Source organism: Symphalangus syndactylus, chromosome 5 (assembly GCF_028878055.3).
Source record: "Symphalangus syndactylus isolate Jambi chromosome 5, NHGRI_mSymSyn1-v2.1_pri, whole genome shotgun sequence".
Classification (NCBI taxonomy): domain Eukaryota; kingdom Metazoa; phylum Chordata; class Mammalia; order Primates; family Hylobatidae; genus Symphalangus; species Symphalangus syndactylus.
Window position 1 is genome coordinate 23,639,938 of NC_072427.2, and position 27,852 is coordinate 23,667,789.

Here is a 27,852-nt window from a genome sequence, read left to right on the forward strand (position 1 = left end):
CCCCAGGAGTTCGAGACCAGCCTGGGTAACATGGTGAAATCCCTTCTTTACAAAAAATACAAAAATTAGCCAGGCATGGTAGCCTAAGCTTGTAGTGCCAGCTACTGAGGAGGCTGAGGTGAGAGGACCCCCCTGAGCCCGGGAAGGTAGGGGCTGCAGTGAGCCATGATTGCACCACTGTACTCCAGCCTGTCTTAAAAAAAAAGAAAAAGAAAAATTACCCATACACCATGTATATCTTCTTACCAAATATACCAAGAAGTATACCTTTTTATGTTAAAAGGGGAGAGGGAAGGATCTTATATGATTAATGTTATTTTATTCTACTTTACTTTTTATAAATCAAAATATATCTTAGTATTTTTTTGCTACTGGATCATAGAATTTGTTGTCACATTCGAGTTGACCATATTATTTCTCATGGCTGAATAAATTTTATGTTTTTCTAAAACTAGTCCCTTTTAATGGATAATTAGTCTATTGCCGTGGTCATTGTTTTTCCTGTTTGAGGCAGTGTTCCAGTGACAATCACTATATTTTGTTGTGGTGGTGGTTGGTTAGTTTTTTTCTTTTTTTTTTTTTTTGCCAGTTTAATCACAGTTACTGCTTCATTTTAACCAATATGTAACACAAGTTGGGTTCACTCATTCAACAAATATCTGTGGAGGATCCGCTAGATGCCAAGCATAGCAATTCTGATGAGTATCTGAGTAGAGAGACAATAAGGCCATAGTGAGTAGGAGTTGGGGAGTGGGGATGGGGAAGAGTTAAGAGATTAGAGAAAAGAAGATAGCATAGCCAGGGTGCTGAAGCAACACCTGAGGTCTTCCTAAGTGTCATCAGTAGAGGTTTGGGAGCTGGGATAGAATATAGTTAGTACTCTCTCACAGTTTCCTTGACTGATTCTATTCAGATTGTCAAGGTACTTAGTCCCTCGTTTTTCCTTTCAGGGTTCCAGTTGATGTTAATTTTAAACCAGTTTTACCCATAGGGAGATATTTGTAGACAAGGGACCTAGTATTTATTTGCCCAGCACTTTTGCTCTTCTGTAAGGATGATTCAGGGTTTAGACACTGGTCTTTTTGGAATTATTGTTTCACCCTCTCCACCTTGATGTCCCCGCCCCGTTTCTCTGCATAACCAGCCGTATAGAAGTGAGGGTGGACCCCTGCATCTTTGTCCCCACCAGTTAGTCCACCTCCCTTTTCCTTCTCTACCAGCCACATTTGGCATTTTTACTTTTTTTTCAGTGGAGGGAGGGAGGGCCACTGTGAAGGAGATTTCAATGATTGCGGAAAGGAGAGGATATATTATGACTTAGCCTTAGAAAATATAGCCTTCTTATCTGGGAGATACTGAGGAAACATGGCACAGAGGAAAAAAAGCTGTGGTCTGGAAGTCAGGAAAACTGGGCTCTCTCCAGAACTGCCAGGGATTTTCTGGGATGAGCCTTTCCCCACGTTACCCTCAGATTCCTCATTAGTAAAGTAGGTGCGACCTAAGTTGGGGTTTACATTTTTGTCATTCTGTTTTTAAAATCAATCAGAGACAGTGCTATTTTATAAGCAAACTATAAAACTTGCTTGCAAAGCTTTAAAAAAATTCGTGTTAACTAAAACAGACCATTTTAGAGATGATTTTGTTTACCTGATAAGGTACTGGGTCTGGAGACCTGACTGCTTCCATATCTCCCTGAAGGCTTTTCTCATTACCTGAGTATACTAGGAAGTATTGCCACCTCTTCTGCTACCTAAGCCAGATCCCATGAGCCATTCTTTTTATTTATTTATTTATTTAATTTATTTATTAGAGGATCTCACTCTGTTGCCCTGGCTAGATTGTGGTGGCATGATCATAGTTTACTGTAACCTCGAACTTCTGGGCTCAAGTAATCCTCCTGTCTCAGCCTCCTAAGTATCTGGGACTACAGGCACGTGCCACCATGCCTGGCTAATATTTATTTATTTATTTATTTGAGACAAGAGTCTTGCTGTGTTTCCCAGGCTGGTCTTGAACCCCTGGGCCTCCTTCCTCAGCCTCCCAAAGTTCTGGGATTACAGGTGTGAGCCACCATGCTAAGCCCATTTTCTTTATGGAGAATAGTAATGCAAATAGTTAAGTACCAAGGATTAGCTTCAGTATAGACTGTGTTATTTTCTAGGATTCAGAGGAGGGGCATGTCCAGAGAATTGGTAGAATGAGCTGTTGAAAGTGATTGGGGTACCTCCTGGAATGAAATTCCTCCTAAGGGAGAAGAAACCAGGCATGACAGGGTAATCCAGTAGTCAAGCCTTAGTCTCAAGAGGGAGGAATGATGTGCTGCCTGTCACTTGATTTGCTTTTTGGCCCAGCCCTATTGCTCCCCTGATTGAGACCTTTGGAAGGCAAGAGTAAAACCTGGAAGAACTGACCTCTGTAAGACATTGGGTCACAGCAATGCCTTTTTCACTTTAAGAAAGTGAAGCACAAGGAAGGAGCATTTCCACTACTCCAGAAACTACTGCAGAGTTTGGGCACCCTGACAACCCTAGTGTTCAAGTATCTATGGCAAGTGTGAGCTCTTGGGCCCCTGAGGAATTTCCACTAGGATGCCCAGATTAGTTGATAGACAGATTCCAAATAAGGCCCCGTATGAACTGGTGGGGACAGAGAGCCAATGTGATTTGGTGGTTATTATTAATCTGACTTCACTGGTAGTCATAGGCTGGGAAGCCTTGAAAAAATTGTTTGCATTAGTCTGTCTTATGAAAGCTTCTTCAAAGATGCTCTATCAGCATGTTTGCTTTGTATTACAGTGGAATTCTTTAGTTTGTTGCTGATAAATCTAAAGAACGCTTGTTCAGAAAACATACCTGAGTACCCCTGATAAAGGGGCTTCCCCTTAAAATCCCTTATGACTCTTCTATTTGGGGTCAATTAAAAATGATAATCTTACCTCACAGTATTTTTGGGGTCTTTATTCAGAGAGCCACATATACAAGACCATCACATTCCATACTGTGGGAATCATCAACTTGAAATAACTTTCACATTATTTTCCTAACCTACATTTTGCATCACTTTCTCTCTGGTTTTCTCAGAGCCAAAGAAATATTTCCCATGATGTGAGCTGAGATTATTTTACTCTGCTAGTGGTTAGATTTTGGCAGTGGTAGATGGTAAAAGTGGAAGGAGACACTTGAAAATTCTTTGGGTAATGTGTTGGATGTTTTTTAATAAATAAATAAAGGCAGCAGTAGGGAAGCATGTGGTGCTGGGGATTGTTTTGCTTTCCCAAAAAATGAAGCAGACCAAAATCAAGGAACAGTTTTCTGAGCCTTTTTGAGCGTCTTCCAATGGGTATTTAAAAGACCAAACTTCATGTGAACCACAATGTCAGGAGCCAGAGGGTAGACAGAAGTATGCATCCAGGAGGAGGCTGGTTACACGCACTTGAATAAGGAAGTGATTTGGTTGAAGACAGACCTGGCCAGGAGAATCAGTGTAAAGACTTCGCAATGAAAGCTACATTTTATTAGTCATTAGAGGATGTGGAGAAAAAAGATACAAGGAGATGAACCATGTGCTCTCCCCTTTGCTGCCAGTTCTTTTTTAAAGGTTCTGAGATGGTGTATTTTTATTAGCTGCAGTTATTAGCATCTCTAAAAGACTCAGAAACACCTAAAATACCCATGTAATTTGTGCCAAATAACATTTTAAGTAAACTTATTGATGCATAAGATGCAGATAGAAAAGTATGCAAATCTTAAATGCATAGCTTGATGAATTTTCATAAACTGAACATATGCCAGTGTAACTAGTACCCAGACCCAGAAACAGAACCTTACAAACATCCCAAAAGCCAAGCTCCTTTCTCATTACTGCCACCGCACCCCTTCACCCGATTAGATTTACCTGATTTTAAGCTTTGTATATAGAATGTGCTCTTGCGTTGGGCATTTTTCATTTAGCATTCTGTTTAGGAGGTTCATCCATGTCATGGCACATGGTTGTGATTTGCTCATTCATGTTACTGTGTTGTGTGACTACCAGTTTATTTATCCACTCTTCTGTTGGTGGATATTTAAGTAATTTCCAGTATTTATTTGACTATTATGAATATTGTCGCTTTGAATATTCTTACACATGTCTTTTGGTTAATATGTCTGTGTTTTCTGATGGAAGAGAAATTGCTGGGTCATAGAGTAGGCATATGCTCAAGCTTAGTCAATGTACCAATTTATGCTTCCACCAGGGGTATCTGAAAGTTCCAGTTGCTCTATATCTTTGTCCATACTTGTTTTTGCTTTCATTCAAGTCATTTTTGTGTGTATGGGGTAGTATATTATGTAGATTTTGCTGGTGACTAGAGAAGTGAAAGGTCCTTTTCATTTATATATTGACCATTGTTGTTTACTGATTTGTGGGATGCCTGTTAAGTCTTTACCCACTTATAGATTCTCTGCCTTTTTTGTATTGATTTATAGGCATTCTTTATATATTCTGCATAAAAGTCCCTGGATGGGTATATGTATTGCAAATATTTTCTCCTCTGCGAGTTATCTTTCTGCCGTCCAATGATGTCTCTTGATAAATGGAAGTTCTTAGTTTTAATATAATCTAATATTTTTCAATTTTTTCTTTTACGACTAATGCTTTTTGTGTCTCGTTTAAGAAATCTGCTTATTCCAAAGTCATGGTGATATTCTATGTTGTTATTCCATAAGCTTTTTTGTTTTACTTATTGTATTTAGATCTGCAGTCCATCTACATTGGTTTTTGTAACAGATGTCAGGTGGGAGTCAATGTCAATTATTTTTTTCAATCAGGTATCTGGTTGACTTAAAACCATTATCACATCCCCACTGTACTGCAGTGTCACCATTGCCATATATCAGTTTGTGTAGTTTACATCTTCAATAATGGCAGCTCTTTAATTCAAAAGTTATAGTAGCTGGTGTCTAATAACTTTTCCTGGTAAAAATTACAATTTGTTTTAAAAGATTACTTGTAATCTCAATACTAGCATTCCTACAGTTTGTATTTTAGTTTTTATTATTCTATTTTTATATCATCCTATTTACATTGAATTACGTATTCTACTTTATTTCTAAGTAGTCTTCAAAATTCAATTTTTAAGATGTAGTCTCGCTCTGTTGCCCAGGTCTTGAACCTCCTGGGTTCAAGCAATTCTCCCACTTCAGTGTTCCGACTAGCTGGGATTACAGGTGCCTGCCACCTTGCCGGCTAATTTTTGTATTTTTAGTAGAGACAGGGTTTTGTCATGTTGGCCAGGCTGGTCTTTTACTCCTGACTCCCAAAGTGCTGGGATTACATGCGTGAGCCACTGCACCCAGCCAATACTGTGTTTTTATAACATAAAATTAAAACCCATAACTACTGTAGTATAAAACCCCATTCATATTGAAAATGGTATTAGTACCAAAAATTCAACCTGTAGTTCTGGTTATTTCATTGATCTACTAAGTGAGAAAGAAAATGTGAAGATTGTATTTTTTCAGTCCACAATAACAGAACTGCTTTGAAAGTTGCTTTGAAAGTTGCTGCTTCTCACCAGGAAGTAATGCGTGCCCTGGAAAAGATAACTGGCTTGACTTGAAATGATCTGTATTTGCTTAAAAATTAGTTAACGTTCTAATATTGTTACTTTTGCCTATATTGTTACTTCAAGTAAGCTGTATCAGTGTCACAGTCAGTACCTGTGCCACATCAAGATGCAGACATAGGGCAATAGTCTCAAAAATCCCAAGCTTTTGAAGCTTGGGATTGGAATAAATACTCAGTAATAATGTGACTGCACTGTAAAAATGCTTCAGGAGCACTTACAATAAGAAAATGTGAGAAAATAGAATGTGGGATTTCTGTCTTCATCTCTGTCTCCCCTGTGGTGCACAGCATGAGTTTATAAATATTAGTGGTTACTAGACACTTAGTGAAGTAAATCTAAAAAGCACAGAAGATATATGGCATATTCTTTCAGCAACTGTTTAGAACCTGTGCTCAAGGAAATCATAGTGTACCAGAGTGTAAGATTCTACAGGACCCTCCAAATTCCATAATTCCCGAATTGACTTTGTAGAAAATATTAACCTTTGGAAAAGTGATCATTGCAAATGGTAAAGGACACAGGAGTGGCATCGGGTGATGCAGGCCCACATCTAATTCCACGGTGGCCTGTGAGTAGATCTGGAGATAAGGGTTTGGCAGTGGGACTAAGGTTCAACACAGCCTTCTTAAACTGAAGGCTAAGACTCCTCACTCTCAGGACCTTGGTTAACCTCTAGAAACATTCCAGTTCCCTATCAGATAGGAATCCAAGACTCCCTCTGTGGACACCAGGCACCATGAAATCCAAGTCTGGCAATCCAGAGGTGAGACCACAGTTTCAGTTTCTAGAGTCTAAATTGATTAATGCAAATGTAATCCATTTACAGTATAATCCCAGGTTCATTGCCCTGTGGTAATTCAAACAATGTGAGCATTCAAGGCACAGAAATAACAAAAAGGCTTTTTTTAACTTCTGGTTATTTTTTTTTTAAATCATCATAGATACTTACTTGGTAGGGGAGATACCAAGATCACAAAGTTGGTTTCCCAGGGCGAGGCTTATTCAGTACACTCCAGGTGTGCTGACCCCTGCTTTTCCCCCAAATGTGGGAAGCTCGACTGCATACTTTGTGATAGTGAGGAACTGTGTTCGTGCTCTCCCCTGATGTAAATGGTTTTTTTTTGTTTTTGTTTTTGTTTTTGTTTTTTTGAGATGGAGTCTCGCTCTGTCACCCAGGCTGGAGTGCAGTGGCACCAACTCTGCTCACTGCAAACTCCGCCTCCCGGGTTCACGCCATTCTCCTGCTTCAGCCTCCTACAGGCGCCCGCCACTACCCCCGGCTAATTTTTTGTATTTTTAGTAGAGACGGGGTTTCACCATGTTAGCCAGGATGGTCTCTATCTCCTGACCTCGTGATCCACCCACTTCGGCCTCCCAAAGTGCTGGGATTACAGGTGTGAGCCACCGCGCCTGGCCCAAATGTATTTTTTAAAAAGAAAAAAATTGTTTTATCATCATAAAAATAGTACATTTGGTGAGACCATTTGTTTAAATATAGAAAAAAAAATGAAAATGACCTTTAACCCCATTATGCAGCCGTAGTCACTGTTGACGTTTTGGAATATATCCTCCAGCTCTTTTTTGCATATATACTTTTTTCTTGTATATTTTATGTATGCATTTAAAGTGATAATTTTAAAGTACACACATTTTAAGAGAGGAAAGATATACTTTTTTACAAACACAAGCTAATTATAGAATATTTGCAAATTACAGAAATAAAGAAAAAGATAAAAACCAGGAGCTGACTGTAACAATCATTAACTTTTTAAAATTTTAAAGTATTTCAGACAATAAGTAATATAATGAACATTCATGTACCTGCCATCCAGACTCAACTAATTTTCATGTTTTTCTGTAATTATACATCTCTTTATACCTGATGAAATGTTAGCTATCTAAGTCCCTTATCCCATCAATAACTCCCATATTCCCCAGCAGTACGACTTCTTGAAACTTGCTGTGTAATTTTGTCTTCCAATGCTTTAAAACTTATTTGTAATTTCAGTAGGTGTCTGTCAGCAGTATGTGTTTTTAATTTTTAAACATTGCATACTAGTATATTGTTCATGACCTTCTGTAACATGCTATTATTGTACTGTTTTATGTTTTACAGATTTTTTCCTATGTTGATTCCATTGTATGAATTCATTATAATTTGTTTTTTGTCTTCTGTTGGTGGATATTGAAGGGTGCTTTCGATTTTTTGCTGTGACAAACATGTTACCGTGAATACCTTTGAACATTTTTTTCTTTGTGCACATAGATGAGTTTTTCTAGGGGGTACTTCTTAACCTGTCAAACTCCACCTTCTTTTCATAACAAATATTCTGACATCGCTTTTACTACCCAGGAATGAAATTCAAAGATAAAATAATCTGCCTGCCTGCATAATTTCAAAAATATCAGTATAATACTTTAATGTAAGGGATAAATAAAAGGGAAGTGGTTTATAATAAAATAGCATGCATTTTAGTATATAAATGTTCCAGTTTGACTACAGGAGTTAAGTCAGATATTTGTAGTTACCATGTTTCTGTGACAGTCAAAGATGTAGCTTGATACAGATGTATGGTATTGATGACTCATACACCATGAGTGGCTGTCGATAAAATGTTGAACAGCTTGTTTTCAGAACAAGTTCATTCTTCCTTTGATTTATGTGGTAATTCCATTTCTGAAAATTGGGTATATATTAAACTACAAAAAATTCTTTGTTATTAAAATGCAATTAGGTTTAAATTCAGATTATTATGAACAGGTTTGTCCAGCAGAATATTCAAAAGCTGTACAAAGAGGGTGATTCTTTGTATGGGAAGATATTTTCACACATGCAAAGCACTGGCCCCTGCTCACTAACTGCCAGTAGTAGGTCCCAATCAGAAACGCTCCCACCAGTCACTCACTAAATCACCTAGAGAGGGGTTGTATGGCTGTGGATGGTATGCTGTTGGTACACAATTGTGCCCGTTCTCAACACTGCTCTGGGATATACAACTAGAAATCACACTGGTGAGTTGCACAGTCTACTGATACTTTAATGAACACTGCAGCTTATTCTCCCTCATAGTTGTAACAATTTTTATTCTTGTCTATAGTGCACAAGACCTACTTTTTCTGCACATAATTGCCAGCACATGGTTTCTTCAGACTTATACCAGTTGTATTGGTGTGAAATAGTATCTGGTTTTAATCTGCATTTACCTTATCAATGAGATTCTTTTTTTTTTTTTTTTAATGTTTTTTGACTGAGGCTTTCTTTTCTTTTAATGTCTTTTCTTGGACTATTTATATTCTTTATCTAGATTCCTATTGAGTTGCCTTTTTTCATTGATCTGTACTAGTTCTTTACATATGCTTACAATTTTTTGTCTCCTTTCGACATTGAGAGCATCTCTTTGTAGCTTTTATCTTTGCGGGTGTGTGTGTGTGTGTGTGTGTATAAATTTTAACTTTTATTTTCGGTACAGGAGGTATGTGCAGATTTGTTACATGAGAGTATTGCATGATGCTGAGGTTTGGAGTACGGATTCCATCACTCTGGTAGTGAGCATAGTACCTGATAGGTAGTTTTTTAACCAGCCTCCCTCCCCACTCTCTAGTAGTCCACAGCATCTGTTGTTCCCATATTTGTTTGGTATCTTTTGTTTTGAAGTTTTTAAAATAATATAGTGAGTCTTACAAATCTTCAGTCTTATGGTATCATATGAGTTGTACTTTCAGGTTTTATGTTTCACATTTAGGTCTTTGATCTATATGAAATTTCTTTTTCTAGATGGTGTGTGACACAGATGCAATTATATCATTTTTTACATTTCATTGGCTAATTGTTTCAATGCTGTTTACCGAATAGGCCTACCTATCTGCCACTGTTGCCCCTTCGTCATTTCCACATTCCCACACGTGTTGGTCTTTTTCTGGGCTCTTCATTTTTTTCCATTGATCTGTTGTCTAACAGACCACTGTCACTACACTGCCTATTTATTTTTATCCCCTGAGGTTGTGGCACTTGCTCAAGAAGAGAGTTATGAACTGACCCTTAATATTTTCCTTTAATCTGATCCACGACTCACAGAAATAGCTCACAGTTCAAGGTGCCCTCCTCTAGTTTCACCTACTCATTCAGGTTTTCTTTAGTTTTCTGTTTCTTTGATCATTTCAATCAGGACCATTTGTATACCTGTGCTGAAGTTGCCATTTCATCCAAAGTGACTCTGTTTCCTGATTTTAATTGGAAACATTTAGGGTTTAATGGTAGAACGAATTCAATTATGATTTCCTGGTTGTGTAAAGCCGTATCTCTTCTTCCCTTTTCTTTTTGTCGTAAAGCAAATTTCCAGCATTGTTTTCAACTATACTAAGCATTTTGTGCTTCTGACTTGCTGAATCTTGTGTGTTTCCCCCATTTAAATCGTTTGAATTGGAATGCAGCATATGTTAAAGGAGTATCACTTAAAACCATGTGTTACTATATAAAATATAAATTTAGGTAAATGGGACAGGATACAAAACTCATAAATGAATCTGATCCTGAATATGAATTTATGTCTCATAAAGAAGTTATTACAACTTTCCTTGTAGTTAACAATATACACAAAAAAATTAAATATGCAATTTATGTCATACTCCCAAATAACTCTTAAATTTGATTAACAAATCTATGAATAAAACCACTGCTGCTGTGACTGTTATAACCACCACTGCCACTACTTCCATTTATTGCATAAAGTTAGAACTTTATAACATTCAAGTTCCTTGGATTCCAAATTGAACATAACAAGAATGCATGTTGACTAAAGAAAAGAAAATGAATGGGATGGAAAAGTCTTTTCACTTGTGCCTTATGTTCCACCCTGCAGCTGTCAATAATGACCTTGGTTTGTCACTTGGACATCCAGTGGTGCCATTTCCACACCTCATCACTCCTTCCCATGTCCTCTGTGTGGTTATTTCCATACTCCTGAATGCCATTTTCTCCAGGAGGCCCATAACCTTTTCAATTTCTGTCTTCACATGAAAAAAAAGTATGTTTTTCCTATTATAAGATATGTCACATTGTGTCGTAATTAACTGTTTATTTACCTTTGTCCCTCCCCAGATTTTAAACTCTGTGAAGACAGCAACTGTGCACATGTGCACTCATTCATTGAGGAACCCGTGAAGTGCCTATTTTGGTCCTTGCCATTAAAACTGAACTCATTGAAAGACTAACAGAAAGTTGAATAACTGTTTGTCAATTATTTGAAAGCACAGCTTCCTGAGCTTTGAAACTTAGACGCCAAATGGAAAAAGCTCAAAAAGTTACTATAGAGAAAAAAAATAGAAGCAAAATGAAAAGGGAAACTATAGTCTGGAGAAAAAAAAATGTGAAAGAGTTCAAATGTTTATTACATAAAGAACTAATACAAATGATAAAAGTTATAAACCTAAAAGAAGAATAGACAACTGCTTTGAACTAGTAATTTATCTGCCTAGTTGTCCATACCAGGAATCTGGATTTTATTCTTGTTTCCTTCTTGTCCCTTCTTCCCAGCTCCTAAAAAACCACCAAGACTTGGCAGCTCTACCTCAGTTCTGTCTAATTCCTCTGTAAGATCCCAATTTATGCTCCAAGAAAGGATCATAAGAAAGCCAGACCACCACCATTCTATTAGGAACAGACTGACCCAAATAGAGCTTCATTCTCACCAAGAAAATGATACAGTTGTGAATGTGGGTAGATCCTTTTTGGGTAGATCCTCTGTAGATTCTTTTTGTCCTGTTAGGACACACCAAGAGATGATAAAATACTAGGCCCCACTCAGGCATTCTACTCTGCTTCCAAGCCCCAGATGGAATTTCTTCCACTATTTCAATCCTAGACTCCCACACTGAGAACCGTGTTATTCCCTTGATGAGAACCAAGCTCCATTGGGTCAGTCTGTTCCTGATAGAATGATGGTAGTCTGGCTGTCTCAGGATCCTTTCTTGGGGCATAAATTGGGACCTTACAGTGACACATTATAAAACTCTTAACTTGTTCAGGACACTGAGGGGCAAGTTTCTACCTCTTCTCAAATACAAAGATAGTAAGCCAGCATATCTCCAGGAAAAAGAGAGTTTTCATTCTTTAGGTGTTACTTTTTCTTCTCATTTACTGTGTAGTTTCTCTTCTGAGAAAAGGCCCCACAGATCTTGAAGTAATATGCGTAAGAACTATTATTACATCTGTAATCCCAGCACTTTCGCAGGCCAAGGAGGGTGGATCACTTGAAGTCAGGAGTTCGAGACCAGCCTGGCCAACATGGTGAAACCCCGTCTCTACTAAAAATACAAAAAATTAGCTGGGCGTGGTGGCGCGTGCCTGTAGTCCCAACTACTTGGGAGGCTGAGGTGGGAGAATCACTGGAACCCAGGAGCCGGAGGTTGCAGTGAGCTGACATCGTGCCACAAGCACTCCAGTCTGGGCAACAGAGCGAGACTGCATCTCAAAAACAAACAGACAAAAAAACTATTATTAGCTCAGTCTGTTCCTATGAGAAGAAAAAAATTTATGACATAGTGATGTCATTGTTGCAAGATTTTTCCCTAAGGCCTACTATAACACCAAGAAGTTAAAAGGCAGTTGATTTGATGGACTTGTTTAGCATGATGGACAGACTTGACCCATCTTCTGAAAACCTTAGCTAAGCAATACTGATCTACTTTGGAGATACTTGCCAAGCAGGCTTGGAAAAGGGTGACAAAAGTTATAAAGCATGTGGATTCCCTGTTATTCTTTGTAGTTGAGTCAAAGAGCGTAGAATCTGAGTTTTGATGAAAGATACAGAACCAAGGCATAAAATTGGAAACAGAGGATATGGGCTGCTTTGGTATCCAAATGCAAGGGGGCCTACAGCAGAAGATGGTCTTTCAAAACTAAGAGTTCTCTAGATTCCCCAGGTAGTGGGAACTTGTACTTAAAAAAATCCTCATCTCTCTTCCAAAGTGATGTTCATTTCTCTCACAGGCATGAGGCTGTGTGGATGTTCATGACATATGACTTGCATTTACTGCAAAGGTTTAAAGAGATCCATTAATTCAGCCTAAACAGGTTCACAGGAACAGGTTGATGGTTCTTGGGTGAAGAATGTTAAAGTCAAGTTTGAAATAAAACTTTGGTGATTAAGAGACCATATTCTAATGTTTTTTCCCACAAATTTTTAAAATTCTAATAATGTTAGAATTAAATTGTAACAGTACAATGAAAGAGCACTTTACAAATCCAAATTTGCCTGAAGATGGTAATTCTGTTCCCCTATCCAGACAGCTAACAGGCTCGCCCCCAGAAAGCAGTGTTAGTATTCACTAATGGTTTTACCATCTTCCTGCTTGCCAGTGTAACCTCATCCTAGATTGATTAAACCTGTGCAACAGGGAGTTGTTAAGAATAGAAAAAAAGTTTTCAACAGAAGGTGAATTCATCTCTCAAGCCTCACACAATTTTTTTCAGTCTCATATCATAAAAGATACTCTCCTTAATATTTGTTTCTGGAATTCTTTTTAAAGGGAAACATTTGGGACAGCCTAGAAAAAAAAATTTGGCTCAACAGTCTTTACAAAATACTGGTTTTTGATTATGAGGAATCATTTGAAGGGTATAGTATACAGTCTAGCAAGGACCTACGTACCCAGTTGTCATTCCAGTCTGTAACATAGAGTTCACATGCCAATTTATTTATTTGTTGTATAGAGAAAAATCAGAATCATAAAGGGCTTGGGTTTGATCATTTATCTTCAATCAGACAAAAGTACTGATGTTTCTATAAAAACTAGAATTCTTGGCATCTAGTAAATTGCTTTAGCTCCATATTCCTCAACCTGCTTTCTCTTTTATTTCTTATAAATCACATGTACTTTTTTGATAAACATAAAAAAAAACCAGTGCCTCTATAATCCATGAAATATGAAAATAAATATAGTGACTAAGAACAAATCAATGGCACACTAATTTTGAATTTTATTCCCCCATGTTATCACTCTTCCTACCCTGGGAATTCTGAAATGATTACCCAGAGGGAACATACTTCTCATCACCCAATTCCAGCTGAAAAATGCTTTAGCAAATGTGCTTTCTGTGAAGGAATTCTTTGTCCCTAATTGTTATAATTTTCAGTAAAGTGACTGAAGTGAAAATCATATGATTAATGAGAAAAAGAAGGACAAGAAGTTTATGGTTATTACAATAGTGTAAATTATGTGTGACAATAGAGAAGAAAAAAGAGAAATATAAAAATGAAAATAGTGGCAGTATTAGAATGGTGGGATTATGGGTATAATGTCCTTTTTCAAGATTGTACTTGCTGATGTTATTTTTAAAAACAGAAAGTTGCTTCAGATTGTATTTTGTGTAAAGAACAAGTTGTGCATTTAATAATTGATAGCAAATCAAGAAATTCTCAAAAGGGATTTTAAAGTCACTTTATAGTGATTCATCTAGATCATCTTAATGGTCCTCCCTTTCCTAGATTTTAAAATTATATTTAAAAATAGTAAAAATGTTGACATGTAGTACAGGTAGTGAAGTTTTTACTATCTTTGGAGCATTGCTTTTTCCATAAATTCTAATCTTAGCTATGAACATTGTGGTCTTGACTTTTTGTTTTTGGGAGAATTATAATCATGTTAGCAAATCTGGGCATATCTAAATAGCAAGAGTAGATTCGGTGATTGGAACAGCAAAATGTAAACCAGAAGTTCAAAGAGACAGTGTTTAAAATATACTGACCATCTGCAGTCTGCATCCCTGGCAATACAGAGGAAAGACCAGCATTTATCTTTTCATTGAAACCATGTGCTGTGTGTGCAGGAAGGAAATGCATGCTGGTCAGAGGTCAGAAGCAGGATGGATGAGGTTTGAAAGGGAATATTTACTATGGGGTTTTCCTAAAACCTTAGCCTCTTGGGAGATGTTATTTCTAGTAGACTTAGTGGAAACTTAGACCCAGATCTGTTACATCATAGTACCAATGGGAGATGTAAACAAGAAGCTATAGCCAGGTATCACTGTGTGTGCTGAGCTAAGAGGTACAATAATAAGAAATTTAGACTTTGACCGAAGAACTACAGTGGAGGCACAGGAGGAATTTAACATCCTGGAAACTTTAGTCTGAAGAGGATCCCATGCACACAAAAGGTCTGTAAATCTTGTCCTGTGCTGATTAGTTAAAGGAGCTAGTGATACTTAATGTGAGGCAGAACAGAGTTAAAAGGATCTGACAGATGCTTTCAAAATCCAAAAGGTAGTTGGCGAAAGCAGAAGAAGCACATTTTCTGTGAACCTTTGGAGAATTGAACTAAGAACGATGTGTGGAGATGGGGAAAGACAGATTTTAGAATAATGCAAGGAAGATTTTCTTAAAGTTGGAGCTATCTGTTAATGTAGTGGGGTGGTAAATTCTGGTGGATGTCAGAGGGTAGATGTTCAGGTGGATGTTAGAGGGAGGTTTCCATACTGTGTAGTCAGACAACAAGAAACCTCTAAATTATCCTCCAAGTTTGTGTACCTGAAGCCTCTGTTTCAGTTCCCCTCCACCAGTCTGGATGTGTGATTCGGTGGCTTCCCATTGCCCTGTACCTTTACATCAATTGGTCAACTAAGGACAGCAAAGTGATTTTCTTTGTTTCCTTTCCTCAACCCAAAAGCACAAAAATGGCCCGTGTGTGTGTGTTTCTCTCGCTCACTCGCTCTCTCTCGCTCTCTCTTTCTCTCTCCTGTCCTATCCTTTCCTGTCCTTTTTGACAGGGTCTCAGTCTGTCACTCAGTCTTGAACTCCTGTGCTTAAGCGATCCTCCCACCTCAGCCTCTCAAGTAGCTGGGACTATAGACAGGTGTGCACCACCATGCCTGGCTAAATTTTTTGTAGAAGTCTCACTATGTTGCCTAGGCCGGTCTTGAACTCCTGACCTCAAGTGATCCTCCTTGACTTCCCAAAGTGCTGGGATTACAGGCGTGAGCCACTGCACTGGCCCTTTGTATGTGTTTCTTAATTTGTTCTAAAATGTTGTCTACTCATACTCTGGGTGTGAGACTCAGTATGCCTCTTTATCACTCTTTTTTTTTTTTTTTTTTTTTTTTTTTTAGGCAGAGTCTCGCTCTGTCGCCCACGCTGGAGTGCAGTGGTGCGATCTTGGCTCACTGCATCTGCCGCCTCCCAGGTTCAAGCAATTCACCTTCCTAAGCCTCCCAAGTAGCTGGGACTACAGGCACCCGCCACCACGCCCGGCTAATTTTTTGTATTTTTTGTAGAGACGAGGTTTCACCGTGTTAGCCAGGATAGTCTCGATCTCCTGACCTCGTGATCAGCTGGCCTCGGCCTCCCAAAGTGCTGAGATTACAGGCGTGAGCCACTGCACCTGGACCTGGCCCCTTATTACTCTTTCTAAGACATTCTTTTTGCTTCCATCTGCTCAAAGACAAATATGCAACCTTCAGAGTCTCATGCAATCATCAGCCAAAAGCCTGAAGTGAGTGTATGGCAGGGGGAAGCAGTTGACTAGGATTCTCTTCTAAAATAGGGGGAGTATGGAGGGTGGCTTAGGGTAACATACTACATAGCAACATCACATTTTAAGTTTCTAAATTCCCTTTACTCATATGCAGATGGATTTGGCAGAAGATTATTTCAGTAGAGAACCATCTTCATCAAATTAATATATTTTTAAAAACCAACTAAGTGTTAGAAATAATCAGTGCTTTCAGACAAATATATCTGGAAGTGATCATTTCTGTGGTCAAAGTAGCTATTCATTAGCCCAATCTGATATAATAGGATTTGTACATGTGGGAAACAAAAGGCAGAATTTCTGTATTTTGACAGCAATCAAATGGTATCCAGGTGTACAAAAAAAAAAACACAGTGCAGGTCTGCCTCATTTCTTGCAACATTTTGGAAGCATTTGGCTCTGTGACACATATACTGGGTTGATGCTGCTGTTTTTCTAACATAAGTTCAGAATTTATCACCCCTTATTGACCGTATGGATCTTTTTTTCCTACAGGAATAGGAGGCCTTCAAGATTTTGTGCTGAAATCTGCAACACTGTGTAGCCTGCCATCCTGCCCCCCATTTATACCACTCAACTTCGAAGCCACTCCTATTGTGAGAGTTGCTGTTGAACCGAAACATCCAAGTAAGATGACCTTATTTTTAAAAGCTTATGTTTATTATACTTTTAAAGCACATGCATGTATTTAGTATTTGATTCCTCATGACTTGTTTCAGCAGTATATAATGAATTTTCATTGAGGTCTGTAGTAGAAGCAACTCTTCAAAGGGCATCTAACCTCTGTCTTAGGAACATGCCGTGGTTACAGGTACCTTTGCTGTCCAGGGAGACTGCATCTTCTTGATGGCAAAGACAGGGTCATCTCTACATCCCCCACAACCCTGGCATAGGATTGTAGCTTAGCAAAGCTCATGTTTATTTATTTATTTATTTTTTTTTTTTTGAGGCGGAGTCTCACTCTGTTGCACAGGCTGGAGTCCACTGGCGTGATCTCGACTCAACTTCTGCTGCCTGGGTTCAAGCGATTCTCCTGCCTCAGCCTCCTGAATAGCTGGGATTACAGGCATCCACCACCACACCTGGCTAATTTTTGTATTTTTAGTAGAGACGGGGTTTCGCCAGTTGGCCAGGCTGGTCTGGAACTCCTGACCGCAGGTCATCTGCCTGCCTCGGGCTCCCAAAGTGCTACGATTACACGCGTGAGCCACCGTGCCCGGCCAAAGCTCATGTTTTATGTGACTTCTTAGTTGGAATCTTATCTCAAGCTGCTTGGTTCAGAATCCATCATTTGCCTTTTCCCTCTAGGTTTGACAGATTATCTGCACACTGAGAATTTCCCGTCTGTTTAGAAACCACTTTCTGCACCTTTCCTGCTGGCCACCTGACATTCACATAGGCCTGACCATATAACAACTCCTTAGTCTTTGGCTTATAGTATTTGCCTAGTCAATCCTTTTTTACTTTTGTATTTCACGTCCCATGACTATTGCTAATCCTGAATCACTGTGACTTTGCTATTCCAGTGCTAGTGATTGTCAGTGAAGAATCTCCAGACCATGCTTTAAGGAAACCAAAGAACAAATGGTAAAATGGCAGTTTTCTGTTGAGGTGTATAATGGCCTCATTGCTCCTGAACATATGTATCCCTCCTCTCCCTGGAGCTAAGCCTTCTGAACCCATTGCTCTCTCAAGTTCTAAGACATACCCCTAGCCATTAAGCATCCCTGGATACCTAGAGCAGATACTTGGAGGACCGGACTTCTGATCCCTTTGGTGCCAGCCCTAGTGAATAGCCATCTGCTTTCAGCCTCGAGATAGGAATTTTTTGTGGGCTGTCACTGTGGACTGACACAGTGCCTTTGTTGCTGCACGGATTTATCCAATTCTGTGTAAAACATGCTTCCTCTTTTAGGCTTGTCCAGATCCTGGCCTTTCGTGATTTTGTTCTTTTCTTCTACTCACTGGGCTGGCTCTAACCCCTGTCTAACGTGTTCAATACTAAGAAATACATACAAGAAAGCTCAGTTTTATTTAAGTTGTGATATTTGAGTCTGGCAACCATAGCTTATTAGATGTTTCTACTATTTATTTGTATCCCCTTTCTTACTTAGTTTTTCTCTATTGCATTTGCACATACATTTTAAAAATAGGAAAAATAATTTAAGCCATGATTTTACTTGTTTATTTATTTTGAGACAAGATCTCACTGTCACCCAGGCTGGAGTGCAGTGGCTCAGTCACAATCATGGCTCACTGCAGCTTTGACCTCCTGGGCTCACGCAATCCTCCTGCCTCAGCCTCCCAAGTAGCTGGGACCACAGATACATGTCACCACACCCAGCTAATTTTCTTTATTATTTGTAGATGGGTTCTCGCCATGTCGCCCAGACTGGTCCTAAACTCCTGAGCTTAAGCAGTCCTCTCACCTCAGCCTCTTAGAGTGCTGGGATTACAGGTGTGAGCCACTGTGCCTGGCCTAAGATGTGATATTTTAATAATAGAAATTTATAATTTTTAAAAGGCTCTGTCATTGTTATGTGCTAGTCTGTGGTCTCTGTTATGGAAACTAAGTAAAAGCTCAACCCTAAAGAACCAGCTTCTTCGAAGGACTGCTACGTCAGATGAAGGATTCTAGTACCTAGTGTATTCCCTGTCCTATAGCTGACTCATGGTAAGATTAAGTTCCTTTCCTTTCCATAAATGAGATAGTCTAATAAATAGAATTATTTAGGATTATCAATTTGGAGGCCAAAGTGTACTTCCTCGTGTGTTTTCATTAAATTTATCTGAACTTTGTAAAAAATAAACTAAAATGGTTAGAAGGGGCACATAATTTTCTTCATAATTTTAAAAGGAGTATTGCTATTTTTTTCCCTTTAAGTATATTGTTTTTACTGGATTTACCATGCATTTATTGACTGTGTTACCGAAGCACCCCATTTGATTTTTCAGTGTCTGAACTTTGTACTCTGTTTTGCCTTCTTGGTGTTTTTACATTGTCCACATGTTATTTTACATTCAGAATGTCTGGGGAAACTTCCCTTCCTTCTTCCTGTGAGCTTTCAGAGGATATTTATTGTCTGTTTACTCTTTGCCCTAGTAACTTATGCTCATCCTTATTTTGGGGCAGTGACCCCTTTATTCATATATTACATGTCTGACGACTATTGGGATATTTCACTCTCTTAAAAGACTTTCCAGTAATACTGCCTCTGAGAGGCACTGGACACATTCATTGTTTTTCTTGAATAGACCACGTATCCCTATGTCCTCTCTTTTTTTTTTATTGTGACAACTAGATTAATCCAGAAGACAACAGTTTGCTTCTTTTCTTTCAGGGAGAAGCAAATCGTGAGCATTTATTCTTCCACTTTTCTTTCTCTAATTTCCCAAGTGGGGGTCAAAATGTCATGGCAGCCACCCTCTACTTCATGCCCACAGGTCAACTACAAACTCAACACAGAGAACTACAAATGTTCCAAAGCAATTATTATTTTCTTCATTATAATTGATCCTTACTGTATGCCACACACTGTACTAAGGATTTTACATTGATTATCTCATTTAATCCTCCCAAAAGCCCTGTTCATTAGGATACTGTTTTTATTCTTATCTGCACATGAGGGAAACTGAAGCTTAGAGCAGTTAATTAATTTGCCCAAGGCCATACAGTTAGGAAGCAGTGAAGTCAGGATTCAGATCTCTGCCTCAGAGACAATGCTGGATCTTCACTTGTGGGAATCTAAGAAATCCTGTTTATCTGAGATCAGAGTAATTTGTTTCTAGGATTGTTTTATCCTTTATCCATATTAGTTAAAAAAAATTTTGATACCTACATGCTTATATAGATATATGAATTTTTGTGCTAATGTTTTATATACATTATGAAACACAAAATAGAAATTATTTAAAAATTAAGATGAAAATCAAATACCTAATTTTATTTGTATTTGATGAAGATACATACAGTATGTACATATAAGTATATATAATATTATTTGTGATTGTGGTTTATAATTATTTTAGTTATACTAGCTAACATTACTTCAAAATTTAGTGGCTGGAAACAACACTTATTTTTCACAGTTCCCTTGGTCTGGAATTTGGAAGGGTTCAGCATCATGTCTCTCAAGTAGTGGTAGTCATACATCACCTTGGGCGGTAGCCATCTGGAGGTTTAACTGTACTTCCAAACATGGGCTCACAGGTTGGTGCTGGCTGGGGACCTCAGTTCCTCTCCACATGACTGTTTGAGTGTCCTGCATGGTGATTGGCTGCAGCCAGCATTCCAAAACACTAAGGCAGAAGCTATAATACCTTTTGTGAACTAGCCCTGGGAATCACACATCATCCTTTCCACAGTGTTCTGTTGGTCACACAGGCTAGCCATGACTCACTGTTGGAGAGAGCCGCACAGGAATGTGAATATCAGGAGGCAAGGATGATTGGAGCCATCTTGGAGGCTGGCTACCACAATAATGCTTCCTTCTTTTTGAAGGTCCTGCCTGAACACTTTGTGATATAGCCATCCCAAGGTCGGCTTCTAGGTTCCATTTGTTAAAACACTTGATTTTAATGACCATTATCACTGGAAAAGGCACCTCACAAAGTTGTATAGCCCAAAGGGAAGAATGATTCATTGGCTTCCTTTACTAAATCACGGTATCCATTTTAGAATCCTATTTTCCCAATTATTAAAAGGTTTTGGTAAAATGTAGATAGTGAATATCTAGTTTTCCTGATGGCAGTCCATTTTTCTTACACTAATTAGGTTTGTTAATTCTTATATCTTTATTGAACTATCCATTTGGTGATTTTAAGAACAGGTTAAGAAAATCACCTTCCAAATTTTAAGAAGTTTTTATACATTATACATGAAGTATTTATGTTATCTTTGGCAACCAAATGACTGTCAGCGGCAACATTTTCAAACACCTAATTTCAAAATGTTGTCTCCATGTTTCAAATTTCTTTTGAAAAAAAAAAAAACTTTTCTTATTGTTAAACTGTTACCTTTATTTTACCTTGAAGAGACAGATTTAAGTGTGTTTATATTTTTTCAAAAATTTGTTGGGATCTCATCTTGGTGATAACCATTGTTTTTACTTTATAATTTGTTTGATGGAGAGCTGACAAAAAGCTTTGCCATTTCTTTTTTTATTATTTCCTTGTGCTTGTGTTATTAGTATTATAGTATTATCAGTGATATCTTTGCAGGAATCCTTTTAAGCCAGGTTTAAAATTCTGTGAAGTCTTAGTTAACACTAGATAATATCTGTAAATCCACTTAATTAGACAAAAGAAAATTACAATATGCCAAAAAGGAACAAATGAAGGTGCCTCTGTCAACCCTGGACACAGTGAAATCCCACTTCCCGTCTTCCCTTGGGATTCTGTGCATTCCATATATGGCTTTTGATTACCTGACCTACAAGGGTGCTCACATCCATCCGCAGAGCATGGGCTCTCTGTCTGGCTGCCCAGCTTCTAAACCAGGTTCTGCCACTTCGTTAGTCTGGGACCTTGAACACAAGTTTATTAGTTTCTCTATACCTGTTTCCTCATCTATAAAATGAGAACAGTAATCATACCGCCTCATCATTAATGAGCTCAAATATGTAAAGTGCTTGTCTGGCACATTGTTAGTGCTATGAAATGTTAGTTATTATTAGAACTTTATTTCAAAAATAAATAGGTATAGAGGTTCTAATATTCCTGCTCCCAGTTAATCAACTTTTATAAGGCATGTTGAAAATCATCGCATTGCAGAAAGTTCCTGTGATTTTGTTTGTTTGACATACTGAAAACCAAGGATTGAGGAATTGCTAAGTCTTTTCTTCAAATGTAGAATTGAAACAAGACTGCATAAAAACGCCTTCAAGACCAAGGTTTCTGCTAGGGCAGCTGCAAGAGACTTCCTTGGACCTGACTTGAGGGAGGAGTAGCAGTTGAGTATGTGGAAAGGGGGTGAAAAAGTAGCTAAACCCAAGATGTAAGTCACAGTCCCTATCCCTACTCTCAACTCCCAGGAACTGTAGGGAAAAAACAATTATATATGAAAAACACATGCAGAACACAATGCAGAATATGCCTTTAGCTCACTAGATAGAGTAGCTAGTTAGGGTATTCTGAAACCCAAGTTCTATCAAGCAGTTTCACTAATAATTATTTTTAATATGAGGCTCTGGTACAGTTTCTTGAATATCATATTAAATGTTTCTTTTGCTTATTTGTTGATTTTATAGGTAATGTTTGAGGAAATGCTGTTTCATTTCTAGGTACATAATGTATTGTATACATTTGTTACAAGATTTAGGTGAATTCACAAGTAGAAAGATGGTAGCTTATATCTGCAGAGTATTGAAGAAGTAATACAGATTAGCTTTAGGAGTCTTGATGATAAGCTTGCGGATGTGTCATGTTTGCTATCTGTACAAAAAAATTACTAGAAGGTAGTTTTCTTCACATCACTACACTATCTGGAAGAAAAATAAATTGTTGTTTTAAGAGTTTATTTCAATGTAATTTTCCCTTCAGTAGCCAGAGCCATTGTCTTTGAACTGTGTTAGTTCTTATATTTAATCTATTTCATTTTGTTAACCTAGGTGAAATGCCTCAGCTCGTAAAAGGAATGAAACTGTTAAACCAGGCTGATCCCTGTGTCCAGATTTTAATTCAGGAAACGGGAGAGCACGTTTTAGTCACAGCAGGAGAAGTCCACCTTCAGCGATGCCTGGATGACTTAAAAGAAAGGTTAGGTGAAAATGATAACGATAGAGAAATGATAGCTCTCAATCAATGGGATGTATTAGTGTTTCCTAAACCAGTTGAACTTAGACTGTGGCTTATTTTTGGAGAAAAATGAAATGCTCTCAATTCAGACATGAACAGTTATTCGATTGTAGACTTAATTTTTAATAACTGAAACATGGCATTCACTGCCTACACTTGAATAATTTTGCATTTTTAGCTTAAGTCATAAAATGTTTTTCTGTATATGTATTTTACTTTAAGCATGTACACAAAACACAAAATACCAGGACAACAAAACAAAATATTATTTTGTAAATGTTGGCTATGTAATTAGGATAGACTTCTCTTATTGATGTGGTCTTTACAATGTAAACCTTCTGGAAATCCTTATAGTTTTCTATAAAGACGATATGTATTATAAAACGGGCATCCCAAATTTTTATAACAGGCATTTTCCCTCTTTGTTCCAAAGATAATGTATGTTTATTGCAGAAATTAGGAAAATACAGAAGAAGAAAAAGAATCATTCAATTACCATGCAGAAATAACCACCATTACATTCAGATTCATAAATCTGCACTGTTCTATGCATATTCAAATATACACAAATATCTGTATACACAGTTCTGATTATTTCGTTAAGATAAACTTCTTATAAGTATTATAGTATTATATAATATATAATATTATATAAAAATAATATAATAATAATATAAGTATTATAGCTAGCTCAAAAAGTATGCATATTTTTAAGGATTATGATCCATATTTTCCTCAAGAAAGACTGTTCTCATTTACATTATAACTAGCAATAAATATTTGAACGTGCCTCTTCTCAAACTTTTGCCAACTTTGCATAGTTTATCATTTTTTAAAAATTTTACCAATCTTGAAGACAAATGAAAGATATTCATGGTTAATATACATTTCTGTGCTTACTAGTAGAAAAAATTATAAATTGCCCTGTAATGGCCTTCCTTCTTTTTGTTTTTAAAATTTCTGGGACTATAATCATAATCATAACTAAAATAATTATAAGTGATTGATATAATTATATATACAATTTTTCGTAAAAATACAAAAATAAGCTGGATGTGGTGACATGCACCTGTAATCCCAGCTACTCGGGAGGCTGAGGCAGGAGAATTGTTTGACCCACGAGGCGGAGATTGTGGTGAGCTGAGATTACGCCACTGCACTCTAGCCTGGTGACAGAGCAAGACTCTGTCTCAAAAAAAAAATAGAATAACTGCTGCTGCATTTATGTGGGATTTTGTAGAAGGTTCTACCAGATTCCAGAAACTAGACCGCTACCTCATAATGTATTCAGAAATTTATTTCAGGTGGGTTGTTGGTTAAAAGTAAAAGGCAAAACCATGAAATGTTTAGAAGATAGTGTAAGAGAATTTCTTCAAGACCTCAGGGTGGCAAAAAGCTTCTTAATAGCTTATTAAGAGCACTAATGACAAAGGAAAAGCTTGATCATCAAAAGACACTATAAGATAATAAGGAGGCTGACCACAGGGTTATAGAAGACCTTTATACCACGTGTTAACAGACAAGAGACATATCCCCAATATAGAAGGAATTCCTACAAATAAATGAGAAGAGCAGCAATCCAATAGAAAAACTGTACAAAGACTTGAAGAGGTATTTCATAACAGAGGCTTCCAAAGGCCAATAAACATGAAAGACTATTCAATTTACTACTAATTGATAGAACGCAAATTAAAATCAAAGTGAGATACTTCTGCATACCCACTAGAGTGGTTAAATATTTTTTAAGTGATACTATCAAGTGGTGGCAAAGATGTGGAACAACAAGAATTCACCCAGGCAACTAGTGGGTATATCAATTGGTACAACTATTTTGGAATGTGATTTGGTATGATCTGCTAAGATGGGAGATAGGCACTTCCTGTGGCTTGGCAAATCTACTCCCATTTGTACTCTGTATATACACAACACAAAGCTTGGCAAATGTGCATCAAGAATACACATAGCAACAATTTTTTTTTTTTTTTTTTTGAGAAAAGGCACTCCCATCGCTCAGGCTGGAATGCAGTGGTGCACTCTCAGCTTTCTACAACCTCCGCTTCCTGGGCTCAGGCAATTCTCCTGCCTCAGCCTCCTGAGTAGCTGGGACTACAAGTGCACTCCACCACGCCCAGCTAACTTTTGTATTTTTAGTAGAGATGGTGTTTCACCATCTTGGCCAGGCTGGTCTCAAACTCCTGACCTCCATTGATCTGCCCTCCTTGGCCTCCCAAAGTGCTGGGATTACAGGCATGAGTCACCATACCTGGCCTCATAGCAACAAAATTTTAGTAGCCAAAAGTTGGAGAGAACTTAAACATTTAAATGGATAAACAAATAAATAATGGGGTATTCATAACAATGGAATTCTATAGAATGATCTCAGTGAACAAAACTACAGCTATATAAAACATAGGTGAATCTCACAATATAATGTTGAGCAAAAGAAGCCACTTCACTTCCCCCAAAAAGTGTTTGTTTGTATTTATATGAAGTTCCAAACATAGTGTACCAGGTTAGGTAACATAGCAAGACCTCATCTCTAAAAAAATAAAAATAAATTAGTCGGGCAGGTGGTGCATGCCTGTAATACCAGCTACTCAGGAAGCTGAGGCAAGAGGATTGCTTGAGCCCAAGAGTTCGAGGCTGCGTGAACTATAATAATCACACCACTGCACTTCAGCCTGGGTGACAGAGCGAGACCCTATTTTTAAAAAAGAACAAAAAGAAGCACAGTCCAAACTGAACTGTGGAGTATAAGGGGTTACATGGTTAGGTGATTTAAAAAAAAAAAAAAAGGAGGATATCACAATAAAAATCAGGATAGCAGTTACCTTCATACTTAATGGCATTGGGGCCCTCTGAGGGCTAAGAATGTTGTGTTTCTTGACTATACCATATAGTTTACATGGGTGTTCACTTTGAGGTAAGTTATCATAGATCAGTAGATTTTTGTTTTGTGCACTGTTCTGTATGACTATTATTACATTTCACAATTATGCTTACATTAAGAATGTGTATAATGTTATAGAATTTTTTTAGTTCTCATAGGACAGAGCCTACCTTTTGGTAGTATATAATCTTTTTCAACTTCTACACACATTTTCAGGAATGGATTATGTCTAGGAATGGGAGACAAGGAGACTATCTGTTGTCTTCAGGCCAGAGAAACTGTCAGAATTCTTAGCATCCAGATCTCAAGGTAGTAATCAGAGCAGGAAGCCACAGGAAATTGCCATGATGTAGCCTGAGCCTTCAGCACTTTTTTTAGTGTAATCACAGGCTCTGCATTGCTAGGAGTTAAAGAACCTTTGGTCCTGAGGTACTTTGTAAGTGTGGCAGCCATCACACACTTCCTTCCACAGCTTGGAGTGGTTTTAATTAATCATATAAATGATTACTACAGGAGACTTCTTGGGAACCTCAGGAATTAGAAGGACTAAAGTGGCTCATAGCTCCTTTGACTATGTTACAGGAATAAGAGGGCAGTGTTGTAGATGTGTTCTCTCTCATAGTTTCAGTAGCTTTGCAGTTGATTTTCTTGGGTGTTCTATGAGCATATTTTTCTCTATGTAATGATAATTTTAGAAATATTTTCCTATTCCTAAGATTTTTAAGTGGCTTTTTTCTTAAAATCAAGAATAGGTATTGAATCTTATTGAATGCCAATTTAGCATATTTAAAAGTGGCTACATAGATTATTTGACATTTTTAATGTGGTATTATTTTAACAGATCTAATACAAATTAATTTTCATATAACCTATAATACAAACTTCGTAGTGTTGTAGTAAATTATTCCTTTAATGTACTGAGTAACTTCATTTTTCAGTATAGCATAATGACTGAGAGTGTGAATTCTGAAGTCAGACCTAAATTTGAATCCTAGCTTCTCCACTTACAGACTATTTGGAGAAGTTACTTAATCTTTCTTATCTGGTTTTCTCTTCTACAAAATTAGATAGTACTAGTGCCTACTAAAGAAATACTACATGTAAAACACTTAACACCGTGCCTCATACATTATAAGTTTTTTTTAATGCACACACCTGCATATCCATAGTTTTTTTTATTTTATCTTAGATTTTATATCTGGATTCTTAGGTAAGATTGAACTACAGTTTTGTGTATGTATACTGTCTTTGTCAGGTTTGAATATCAAAGTAGTTTTAAAAACACAATGTCAGGTCCATCTTGTTGTATATCCTGTGAATATACAAAAAGATTGTAAATATACAATATACAACAATATCAAACTTGATATTATGTGGGAAAAGGGGCTTTCTGAACTTGGTGGCAGACTGGGGCTCAAGACCTATGATGTCCAGAAGAGTAGCTACTACCCACATGCAGCTGTTTAAAATCAAATACAATTAAAAATTTAGTTGCTCAGTCATACTAGCCACATTTCAAATGCTTGGTAGCTATATGTGTCTATTTAAATTTAAATAAAATTAAAAGTTTATTCAGCTGTACTAGCCACATTTCAGGGGCTCAGCAATCACAGTAAACATATAGAACATTCCCACCATTGCAGAAAGTTCTTTTGGAAAGTGCTGCTCTAGACAAACTCATGGATCATACTAGCCTTTCTATAAGCCTCATTATCAAAGCCAAATACATTGTGAAGATTTGACTAGCTATCCTGAGGTTCTGTGATTCTATGTCTATTTAGAGTCTTAATCATTCAGGTTTTCTTCTCCACACTTTTAGATTGGCAAATACTGTTTTAAAGCATTAATATTTCATATATTAAAACATTTATTTTCTGCTCAAAACATTCTTATTTAAATGGGTGGTTTATATATCTTGAAAATGAAAAAAAAAGAGTGAAATTCCAGTACATGCAAGGATTTCCCTGGAGGTATATTCCCATTAGAAGTAGTCTTTTCAGTCACAACGAAAGCAGTTTTTGAATTGTGATATAAT

General features: G+C 37.5%; 1 protein-coding gene and 1 non-coding gene across 7 annotated transcripts in view; both read left to right on the forward strand.

Moving 5' to 3' along the window:
• Positions 1 to 27,852, forward strand: part of EFL1 (elongation factor like GTPase 1) — a 169,933-nt gene that overhangs the window by 119,813 nt on the left and 22,268 nt on the right. For all 6 annotated transcript variants that reach the window (XM_063640140.1, XM_055277441.2, XM_055277444.2 and 3 more), the window contains 2 exons: positions 16,628 to 16,759; positions 22,741 to 22,888. In XM_063640140.1, coding sequence (XP_063496210.1) covers positions 16,628 to 16,759; positions 22,741 to 22,888 — 280 coding nt within the window. The remainder of the gene's footprint in view (positions 1 to 16,627; positions 16,760 to 22,740; positions 22,889 to 27,852) is intronic.
• Positions 6,550 to 6,712, forward strand: LOC129483761 (U1 spliceosomal RNA). The gene has a single exon (XR_008658258.1). It is a non-coding gene; the product is annotated as a U1 spliceosomal RNA (small nuclear RNA).